The sequence below is a fragment of the Piliocolobus tephrosceles genome, chromosome 10, assembly GCF_002776525.5.
Source record: "Piliocolobus tephrosceles isolate RC106 chromosome 10, ASM277652v3, whole genome shotgun sequence".
Classification (NCBI taxonomy): domain Eukaryota; kingdom Metazoa; phylum Chordata; class Mammalia; order Primates; family Cercopithecidae; genus Piliocolobus; species Piliocolobus tephrosceles.
The window spans coordinates 14,645,495-14,657,530 of NC_045443.1; the positions used below are offsets into that span (position 1 = coordinate 14,645,495).

The window sequence follows — 12,036 nt, forward strand, 5'->3', positions numbered from 1 at the left end:
TCTCCGACAGAGCGGGACTCCGTCTCAACAACAACAACAACAACAACAAATCCAAAAGGCCCTTAAGCTCACTGCCTGGCACATATCAAACTGACAATCGTGCAATCATGTTTTTAAGCCAAAGTCACTAAATTTTTAATACACAAAACAAATGGCAAGCCGGAGCCATATCTCCCTACAGTCTGGATAAATATATTTAGATGCCCATTGGCTGGAGTTTTTAGGACCAGCCCAGGCTCTGTGGGCCAAGAATCGGCGCAGGAGCAAACCGATTTGTTGGCCGAGAATTCGGGCCAAAACTTGTCAAGTTGGCAGACGCACTCTGCAAGCACTTCTCAAGTGCCCTCGCTGCGCGGCCGCAGGGCTGGAGTGAGACGGACGGTCAGAGGCGCGTTTCTCGGCGTCCACCCAGGAACCAGACTCCCGCTGGATTTCAGCTCGGCCGGACGCGGGGCACTGGCGCGGACAGAGTCCGAGGAGCCTCCCTGGGCTCCCCTCGCCCAGGGCGCACTCTGCTCACCTGCCGGGTTCGGCGACTCCGCGGTGACCAACAACAGCGGCGGCAGCAGCAGCCGCAGCAGAAGCGGCAGCGGCGGTGGCAGCCCCGGGCGCCCGCTCGGACCGGCGCGGGTCATCGCTCCACCGCCACAACCTTCCTCTGCGCGATCAGGCGGCCGCGGCGGCCTGCGGTGGCAGAAGTTGCGAGAGCGGCTCCTGGTCGACCCGGGGGCGCCGCCTCTCCGAGGTGGGGCGTCCTCAACTTTCCTGTTTCATGAGGCCTGCCTGCTCCGGGCTCTGAGGGGCGAGGACGCTTCACGTGGTGGCCTGGGACCCACCCCGCCTGGGAAAGGCGGGTCCTTTCGGTCTGACCCTCCAGCAACCCGTGGGCCGGTCTGGGAAAGTTCCCCAGCTGCACTTATGGGAAATGCAGAGGCTGCCTGCCGCTTTCCTTGGCAGTTTTGCGGCCCAAGGCTTGGGCGAATCAGTTCACATCAACACCACTGCTAGCCTCTGCTTCCGTGGTCGACCTTTTATCTCCAGCAGCGGACCAGGGGCCGGGGCCAGGGTGACATGTGTGCCCTGCCTACACGCAGCTCGGATCCTCTGCTGTTTCTGGAGAGGCCTCCACGGGTCCATTTCCCTCAGCGATTAGCGTGCCCCTGCTTCCCGGGCTGTTTAACCTAAATCCATGTGCTGTGGCTCAGATTTTTTATCCTTTTTGCTTCCTCTTCGTTGGCTGGAGCCACCACGGGAGAGTGATTCAGAAGAAGCTGACACTAAACACGCTCCTACGTTTCTGGGGAGTCCCCATTTCTGTGTGGGGTCAGTGAAAAGTGACATTGTGAAGCAGTCAAAAGTTATGCCTTGGGTGACATTGTGAAGTTGGCACAGGGTGCCCTAGGTGACATTGTGAAGTAGGCAAAAGGCATTTCATTCATTCAGTCAGCATTGGCTGGGCCCATCTTATGCTCCAGGCACCAGTGATATAAAGAAAACTAAGAGCCTCACCACAGACAAAAAGAACTAAGCCCGCGGGGCGCGGTGGCTCACACCTGTAATCCCAGCACTTTGGGAGGCCAAGATGGGCGGATCACGAGGTCAGGAGATCGAGACCATCCTGGCTAACACGGTGAAACCCCGTCTCTACTAAAAATACAAAAAATTAGCCGGGCGTGGTGGCGGATGCCTGTAGTCCCAGCTACTCGGGAGGCTGAGGTAGGAGAATGGCGTGAACTCGGGAGGCGGAGCTTGCAGTGAGCCGAGATCGCGCCACTGCACTCCAGCCCGGGCCACAGAGCGAGACTCGTCTCAAAAAAAGACAAAACAAAACTAAGCCGTATAGATAAAAAAGTACACAGAAGTTGCCATTCTGCTGTATTAGAGCTATGTTTAAGGTGCAGTGGGAGAGGGGGAAGAAGGGAACAAGCCACCACTCAGATGGGGGCTTCAGCACCCTACTCTTCCTCTTGGCCTTTCTTCTAAGCTTAACCTGGGTGTCAAGGAGAGATGAGAAGAGAGAATAAGAAGTGCCTTTCATAACGGGGAAAATGCACTTGTAATTGTTAGAAAAGATAAAAAACCTAAAAGTACATCAAATCTCTGTGCAAATTGTGAAACACAAGTCACAATTTTGTGGTCCAGGTACCATGGCTCATGCCTGTAACCCCAGAACTTTGGGATGCCAAGGTGGGAGGATCACTGGAGCCCAAAAGTTCAAGACAAGCCTGGGCCAAATAGGGAGACTCCATCTCACTTTTTAAAAAATTAAAATTAAAGTCACAATTTTGTTTAATGCCATTTGCTGAATGAAGAAATTGAGGACATTGTAAAAGTTGCACATTTTCCTTCAAGTTAGAAAATTAAAATGAAGAAAAATTATGAAAATTTTGGTTGTGTTATGTTGGGAAGAGAACCACATTAGGCTAGTCAAGGAAGTGGTGCCACCCCAAATATTTGAGTCATATTGACCTATACCACCCTCCTCCACCTTACTAACCTTTCTGATCCAAGGAGCCAAGTGTTCTGATGAAGTAAGGTGCATAGAAATGCCCAGTGTGAACCTTGAGGCATTGATTCATCTATTATTTGTCATCAAATATTCATTGACTCCCATATTCCAAGCATAGAGTAGTAAACAAAACAAAGTCGCTGCCCTCACAAAGCTTGCATTCCAGTAGTGGGGAGCAAATTATACCTATAAACACATTAATTGGATCAGGACTTCTCTATCTCAGCACTACTGACACTTTGGAGCAGACAACTCTTTGTTGTTGGGGGTTGTCCTGGGCACCCCTTGGCCTTTACCTACTGATGCTAGTAGCACAAAATGTCTCCAGACATTGTCAAATGCTTTCGTAGGGGGGCAGAATTGCCCCCTAGTTGGGAATCACTGAATTAGATGATGATAAATCTTGCTTTCTTTAAATTGTGCCAGTCTTACATATCTGGGAGGAAAATGAGCTGCAAAACTCACACATAGGAAAATAAATCTCGAGACCCCAAAATCACTAAGCCAAGAGAATAGTCAAGCTGGAAACTATGTCAGGCAAACCTGCCTCTCATTTTATTCTGAAATAAGATAGCTACAAAGATAAGAAACTGCATACCTCCCTCACAATTTGCCCACAAAGAAATTCCCTGTGGACAAAGGGCAGACAGAACTTAATAGTCCTTCCTCTGAGGCTCACCCCAGACAAATGCATGTCTGATTGCTTCCTCTGCAGTATTGTTTACGTAAAAATGCAAACTCCCTGAGCCAGACTAAATTGTGTATTCTGCAGAAGGCTGAGCAAGGACTCAAAAGAACACAGCATTTTGTCTCTTTTCTACTTCTAACATGGAAGACCCCACTTTGAGTTGTCTGGTCTTACCAGACTGAACCAGTGTACATCTTACACATCTTGACTGATGTCTCATGTCTCCCAAAAATGTATAAAAGTAACCTGTACCCCTACCACGTCAGGCACATGTTGTCAGGACTCCTGAGGCTGTGGCCCTGGTGTGTCCTTAACTTTGGCAAAATAAACTTTCTAAATTGACTGAGACCTGTCTCAGATCTTTTGGGTTCACATACTAAAGCTGCAATGGGGAGGACCAAAGATGCTGGCTGCCAAATGTTCTCATCACTTCTATAATGGACTTGTGTGGTTTGGGGCTACTCAGCATCCATTATTCTACTCCTGTACCAACTTTTGGTGCAGGAATGCCAACTTTTGGTGAGCCAAGCATGGAGGTATTTCTACCAGGAGACACAGAAAGGAAGTTTTATTGAATTGGAATTTGAAAGTCCATTACTGAATTGTAATTGGCCTTTTTTGAGCTCCTCTTAAAACATAAAAATATGTTTCAATGGGTAAGAATAGGATTGTAGTATTGGTAATTTTGCCTAACTATCAAAATGAGTAGGAGCGTTGGGTGCAGTGGCTCATTCCTGTAGTCCCAGCACTTCAGGAGGCTGAGGTGGGTGGATCACTTGAGGTTAGGAGTTCGAGACTAGCCTGGCCAACATGGTTTCTACTAAAAATACCAAAAGTTAGCTGGGTGTGGTGGCTCATGACTGTAATCCCAGCTACTTGAGAGGCTGACACAGGAAAATTGGTTGAACCCAGGAGGCAGAGGTTGCAGTGAGCTGAGATGGCACCACTGCACTCCAGCCAGGATGACAGAGACTCCATCTCAAAAAAACAAAACCAAAACAAAATGAAGGTACTAGGAGCATAACCTCACCTAGGAAGCACCACTGGGGACTCAGGCTCCTCATCTCAACGGGCAAAGAATCCCAGCAGCTGAGATACTGGCCCAAAGCAAAGGGAACACGGAAAAAAGGTGTAGCAGTCACATATAATTATCTACAGCCAGGTGACCAGTTGCAGGAACAAAGATAGTGGTCTCTATTGGCCTCTCTGTTTCTTTCCTTGCTGTAACATATATGTGGCAGATTGAAAATTTTACAGTTCCAGTTCCAGAATAAAATATGCAAAATGTAAATTTGTTTCTTTTCCAAAAAGTGTAATTAACTTAGCATTCAAACACAACCACTGATGGTAATTTTGTTTGTTTGTTTGTTTTGTTTTTTTGTAAGACAGGATCTCACTATGTTGCTCAGGCTCGTCTCAAACTCCTGGGCTCAAGTGATCCTGCCACCTTGGCCTTCAAAAGTGCTGGGATTACAGGTGTGAACCCAGCCAGTAAAAATTTTTAAATACCAAATTTAAAGTTACTCAATTTCATTTGGGCCAAATCCTTAGTGTCTTTTGCCTCCTTTATGTCCTTCCTCTTTTTCCTTAGGGATGACCTTGGCTTCGGGGGCTTATGTATTGACTTGGTACTAGATAAGGGACATTTACTCTGTGAGCCATGCTTTTGGCTTAGTGGCCTCCACTAAGATGTAGCTTTTTTTCTCATTTGGTCTGCAGGAATTGCAGTGCCTAGGCATCTGCTGTTGATATCTACAACTTTACCTTGACCTCAGATTTAGATTCCCAGATACTCTGTGTATTAGTTAATGGAATACTAGCTATGATGACAAATAAACTTCAAAAGTTCAATGGGTTAACGCAACGAAAGTTTATTGGTGGCTCATATACCAGTCCAGTGTGGGAGTTCTTAATTAGTAACTGGCTTTCCTCCATGCAGAAATTTAAGAACCAACCGATCTTTCATGTTGTAGCTCTATGATTCTCTAAGGCAGAAGTTCCCACGCTTTCTTGGTCGATACTGCCCGTAGAGTGTCAGTAATATATTTTTAGGGCTGCAGACCAAAATAAATACCCATCAGTTCTTTTTACTAAGTAATTAGGGCCACGCAATGCAATAGTAGTCATTTGCTCAGTGTCCTACAGACGGTGCTACATTTCCCTCAAACATGTAAAGTATCCCAGAGAGCTCCATTGATCGATTATAGTGTATTCTTCTACCACTGTTCCCCATGAATATTTACTATATCTTCAGGTACACTCTGTGCATTCACTATGGTTGCCAAACTGTGTGGAAGAACCATAACGCTATGGAGTATTGTCTTCCGGCCATGGGAAGTGAAGAGAAAAGTACTCATCACCACTGCTTCTTCTTTTTTTGTTTTCATTTTTATTTATATATTTATTTTGTGAGATGAGGTCTCACTCTGTCGCCCAGGCTGGAATGCAGTGGCACTATCTCGGCTCACTGCAATCTCTGATTCCCAGGTTCAAGCGATTCTCCTGCTTCAGCCTCCCTAGTAGCTGAATAGCTGGGAATACAGGCATGCACCACAATGCCTCGCTAATTTTTGTTTTTAGTAGAGAAGTAGAGATGAGGTTTTCTCATGTTGGCCAGGCTGGTCTCGAACTCCTGACCTCAGGTGATCCACCCACCTCGGCCTCTCAAAGTGCTGGGATTACAGGCATGAGCCACCATGCTTGGCTGCACCCTTGCTTCTTAATAACTTCTGCTTACCTTCCATTGGCAAGAGCTAGACATATTGCCCTATCTTTATGCTGACAAGACTGGGACATGCAGCCTCCAGCTGGGATGTCACTGCTCGGTATGGAAGTAAGAGCATGCATTTCTGGTAGGCAGCCAGCTGTTTCTAACACACTTGGCAACCTCTTCATCCTGACTTGGATACTTGGGTCGTTTGGCTCATTCTCAAACTGCTCTGAGCCCTGTGGGAGTGGCAGTAGGGACTGAAAGCTAGTCTGATCTAGTGTGCATCAAATTAATGAGCCAGTCCTTGGGTTCATCTCCCCAGACATCTCCCTCAGTTATTGCTACTTTACAACTCAAGTGCCGTATGGGATTATATGGGTCCTGTTCAAGGTTTGCAAGTTTATGGGTATATTCTGGAAAGTTTAAACGTCTCTGCTCTGGTAATTAGAGACCTACTTTGAGTTTCCATTAGCAAACATTTCCACACCCTGCCTCACCCATCAAGCAGATGACGCCACCCCTAAGGAGGAGGACAGTCCTAGACCCCTCACATCGACCTATTATGTATTTATCTCATCAGCTCTTCAAACTTTTTACTTCTGTGGGCAGGAACGAATTCAACATTAACATATATTGTTATTCCAATTTATTGTTCTTTAGTATATATCATATGCCCTTTTGTTTCAGTCTGTCTTTCCATTTTCCAAGCCAAGTTTTGATCTTTCCAAACATTTTTCTCTTTCAGATTCATAGATCTTACGTTTTCATGGCTTTGAAGACTATTGTCTCTGTACATACAAAGTCTCAGAAAGCCACATAGTTTACCCTTTGGTCTTCTGATATTTTTGTTTTTTCTTCCCTTGAGCAATAAGCCTTTGCCTTTTGGAATAAATATAGCGGTGAAAGATTTACTAGGGTAAATAACAATTTCTCAAAAGAAAAATATATAGAGTAAGCCGGGTGTGGTGGCTCATCCCTGTAATCCCAGCACTTTGGGAGACCAAGGTGGGTGGATCACCCAGTTGGGAGATCAAGACCAGCCTGGCCAATATGGTGAAAACCCGTCTCTGCTAAAAATACAAAAATTAGCCGGGCGTGGTGGCAGGCGCCTGTAGTCCCAGCTACTTGGGAGGTTGAGATAGGAGAATCGCTTGAACCCGGGAGGCAGAGGTTGCAGTGAGCTGAGATTGCATCACTGCACTCCAGCCTGGGCGACAGGGCAAGACTCCATCTCACAGAAAAAAGAAAAAGAAAAATATGTAAAGTAATATTTTAGACTAACATCTAACTACAATTATGAACATTTACTTATGCAATTGATTTTCCTTTTCTATTTTTTCCTCCATTATTGTGTGTAGGTTGTGTTGGTAGTTAAATTTACTATTTGGGATTTGGGGCCAGGCAGCATGGCTCATGTCTGGAATCCCAACACTTTGGGAGGCCAAGGTGGGAGGATGATTTGTGCTCAGGAGTTTGAGACCAGCCTGGGCCGTGTAGTGAGACCCTGTTTCTATTAAAAAAAAAAAAAAAAGTCTATTTTTATATATATGGAAAAAATAAGTTTAACATTTGGTCCGTCAGTATCAGAATACTGAGTCTACACCACTGCAGAATCAAAGAACAAATGAACATTTCTCATAAATCCCAGGTGATTTGTTTTTTCTAAGACCAGCCCAGCGGGCACAAAAGAACCAGGGGGTAGGCAAGTGTAGGAGCAAAACTGCACATTTATTTTTGGTAACCTAAGGTGTGGGGGAGAAGTCTGTCCGCCTCTAGCAAAGGAGGCCGGCAGAGTCCCCCGGTGGGGCTCTCCGACGGAGTTCCCACAGTCCCGACAACCCGACAGGAGTGGGGCTATGAGAAGGCCGGGTGGGACCCTGGCCAAGAGTGGCTTTTCTAGGAGTGGGAGGGCAATAGGCGGGGCACGGGCGTGTCGGGGGGGTGGGGGGGCGTTCCACAGGTGCGACCAGGTAAATCTTGGTCTCTTTGGATTGACGTCACCTGGCGCATGCCCAGTTGATCTCCACCGTCCCAGGCGCCCGCTGCATTTTCGCACGGACGGGAAAAGCTGGTGAAGAAGAACCGGGAAGTGCACCATCTTGCCTCCCTTCGTCCAAACACCAGGTTTGAGCTCAATGCTCATGGAGCTTGTCTTGACTACTTATAACCGTCTGTCCTGTCAGTCTGTCCTCTCAGCTATGCACTTGCCTGTCCTTTATACACGCTGCTGGCCTGTGAGTGTCTTGTAAATTGGGTACAACAGGAGGGGCTGCCATTGGTCAGTGATTATAAGGCTGTTAGCATGTCTTGGGTTTAGGACCATGGTTTTAAGGGTGAGATATGAATCAGGAATGGATTGACTACAGCAGGAGAGGCAGAGGCTAAGAAAGAAGTTGCTGTATAAGCTGAATACTGATTAAGCAGTTTATTGTTACTATTATTTTTCTAGAGACAACGAAGTCATGAACTTTTTAATCCTACTGGTAGGCTTTTCTTTCCCATCCTTATCTTCACAGAGGCTGAAAAAGGCACTTCCGAATACTTTTAGGGCCCAGAGCATTTTCTGCATTGCTTAAAGGATGCAATTTTTACTTAATCATTCCTTTTTCATAATTTCCCCAAACCTTTTCCTCTAGCTCTTTCCTAAATTGGGTGGCTGCATTCTTGAGTAGCTGCCACCAACTTCCTCTATTTACATTTCTTTTCCCATGTTTACTATCTTAATATCTTCTCTTCATTACACAGAAAAAAATTACAAATGCCAAATACAAACAGTTAACAAGACATAATCCTTTCTTAGTGGTATTGAGCCTTGACTGTAGTGGTGAAATATTCCTATGTTAAATATCCACAGCTCTTCTTTCAGTTTGTAGGAAAGGATTTAAGCCTTAATGATACTGGCATAACAATGACTAAACGAAAAGTGCCTGATAAATATTTGATAAGTCTGGCTGCTACTGATTAATGAAGACAGTAAGAAGAACAATTGTAGGCAGTCAATTCTTGAAAAGTGGCTAGATTTAACATTTAAATATAACCCAGGGTTAGCTGGGCTTACTGGGGTTCATACCTGTAATGCCAGTACTTTGGGAGGCTCAGGCAGAAGGATCACTTGAGGCCAGGAGTTCAAGACAAGACTGGGCAACATAGCAAGATCCATCTCTACACACACACATACATACACAAGATTAGCTAGGTGAGGTGACACATGACCTAGCTCCATCTACGTAAAAGGCTGAGGTGAGGTGAGAGGATCCCTTGAGATCAGGAGTTTTAGACTGCAGTGAGCTGTGATTGTGCCATTGCACTCCTGCCTGGGCAACAGAGCGAGACCCTGTCTCTAAATAAATAAATAAAACCCAGGGTCAAAAGTCCAGAATTTGTTTCTAGGTAAAGATCACATTTCAGCCTAGACAAACATCTCCTGGATACAGGAAATTGAGTTAGAAACTGTGCGTATCAATCTTCTCTACAACTGTACTCTGAGGAGTTCTGAGGAGCGGTGCCGAAAGAAATTTGAATGCTCTCTTTGTTGAGAAACACACTGTCTACTAACTCTTTTAATTTTAAGATGAATGATCAGAAGCAAGAATGAACATGACATGGAATCTTTGAAAGATATTGCAGAATGAGAAAAAGGGGAAAAAAAGAGAAAAAGGGGGCATGTCTTGAAACCTTGGATTTGTAATCTTAGTAGATTTCTAAAACTACCAATTTTAGGAAATGAAATAATATTTTAGAAAACGTTTTGGCATCTCCCATAGAGTATGAACAAACATGGCCTGCAAGAGAAGAACATTTGTAAAGAAAAACAGGATATAAGAAAAATGCATGAGATGAAAAGGAAAGATGAGTAGAATAAGAAAGTGTTGATAGAAAATTGAAAATTTAATAGTGGAAATTAACATTTCCATTGGAGACAATAGTGAAATGGAGAAATTGACAGTGTTAAAGATTGAAATTTCTGGCAGGGAACGGTGGCTCACGCCTGTAATCCCAGCACTATGGGAGGCCAAGCCGGGTGGATCACGAGGTCAGGAGTTAGAGACCACCCTGGCTAGCATGGTGAAACCCTGTCTCTACTAAAAATACCAAAATATTAGCCGGGCGTGCTGGCGGGCGCCTGTAGTCCCAGTTACTCAGGAGTCTGAGGAAGGAGAATGGCATGAACCCGGGAGGCAGAGCTTGCAGTGAGCCCAGTCTGGACGACAGAGCAAGACTCCGTCTCAAAAAAAGAAAAAGAAAAGAAAAATTGAAATTGCTAACTCAATTTCAAGGACAAATTGATAAAGCTCTCCAAGAAGAAGAGGGAAAGATAAAAAGATGAAAATGAAAAGGAAGATAAAGGGAAGATAAAGTAAGAGACACAAAAGGCTGCAGAATTCAAGCAAAAACTGAGATGTTTCTGACCAAGGAATCAAACTAATTAGAATTAGAATCACAGATGAAAACACTATCAAGAAAACTTCCCTGAGGTGAAAAAGAGATCTAAGTGTTTCTCCTGATATGATGTGATGGGAGGGGCACAAATCACGAGGATAAAATCTGGCTGGGCTGACTCATGAGTACGTGACATGCCCCAGTGGTAAAGGGGCCCACATTTGATTTAATCATCTGCTGCCACTGTCTTTAAATTCTTACCCAGGCTGGAGTGCAGTGGCACAGTCATGGCTCACCACAGCCTCTACCTCCCAGGTGATCCTCCCATCTCAGCCTCTCAACTAGCTGGGATGACAAGCGTGTGCGATCATGCCCAGCTGATTTTTATATTTTATACTAAAGATATTTTATACTAAAAATATAAAAATTAGCCGGGCGTGATGCCACATGCCTGGGTGTGTGGGCGACAGAGCGAAACTCCGACTCAAGAAAAAAACGAAAAGAAAAGAAAGGATTACTTTGATATATTTCAGTTGATTGACAAGTCAAAATTAAGACCTGAAGCATAGAGAAGTCATAATGTAAAATTTTAAAGAGGAATCGCACACAGTTTAGTAAATTCAGGAATCAAATTTATTGGGTATTCTGAGGTGGATCCTGCAAACGTAGGGGCAGCTTGTCCCTCAGAGCTCTCGTTAGCAGAACTGTGTTTTTCTTCTGCTTCCTTTTTGCACAGTGATACATTTTGTATTTCTCAAGCTACATTCTTCATAGCACAACTCAGATGAATTCTTTGCTGTGGTTGATGACCACATAAACCACTCACAAATCCTTTTCTGTACAACACTTGCTACCAAGTACCTTGGTTGAAACACCATGTCAACAATAATTACATAACAGAAGCAAAGTTACATAAAAACCATGACGGCCATTTCCATTGTCAAACAAATTAAGCAATGATTTTGTACATTGCTGACATCCTGACAACTCCTACTGAATAATGGGTCTTTTTTTTTTTTTTTTTCTGAGTTGGAGTCTTGCTCTGTTGCAGAGTTGCGATGTTGGTTCACTGCAACCTCTGCCTCCCGGGTTCAAGCAATTCTCCTGCCTCAGCCTCCTGAGTAGCTGGGATTACAGGTGCAAGCCACCATGCCCAGCTATATATATATACACACACACACACACAAAAATATATATATATATATATATATATATTTATATATATTTGTATTTGTGTTTTTTTGTATTTTCAGTAGAGACGGGGTTTCACCATGTTGGCCAGGCTGGTCTCAGACTCTTGACATTGTGATCCACCCACCTTGGCCTCCCAAAGTGCTGGGATTACAGGCGTGAGCCACCACGCCCGGCCAATGTGTCACGTTTTTAAATATTGACTGTGAAAAACAAATGACTAAGGGGCAATATATGAACAGCCAGGAAGCCCATCCTCTTATTGTTCATCTTGCAGGGAATGCTCCCACGTGGTTGCGAATTGTAGAATTTTGGCTAAGCTAAACCAGGATTCATGGCTGGATATGTCTGATGAATGCATGGCTGGATATGTCTGATGAATCCACATGTATCCATCTGCCGGAGTTGATTTGTGCTGAGAAAAGAAACTGGGGAAGTAGGCTTGTATGAAGGCACTTGGTGGAAGGCAGAATGGGTGAAGAGAAGGAGGAAGGGATGGCAAGAAATGCATGGTGTCTCCCCTATAATTTGCTTGCCTTTTTAACTCAGTTTGACCTT

General features: G+C 44.7%; 1 protein-coding gene across 1 annotated transcript in view; it reads right to left on the minus strand.

The window, feature by feature from the left end:
• Positions 1-1,133, minus strand: part of PLBD1 (phospholipase B domain containing 1) — a 66,158-nt gene extending 65,025 nt beyond the window's left edge. The window contains exon 1 of the mRNA XM_023226142.1: positions 521-1,133. Coding sequence (XP_023081910.1) covers positions 521-635 — 115 coding nt within the window. The 5' untranslated portion in view covers positions 636-1,133. The remainder of the gene's footprint in view (positions 1-520) is intronic.
• Positions 1,134-12,036: the final 10,903 nt, after the last annotated feature.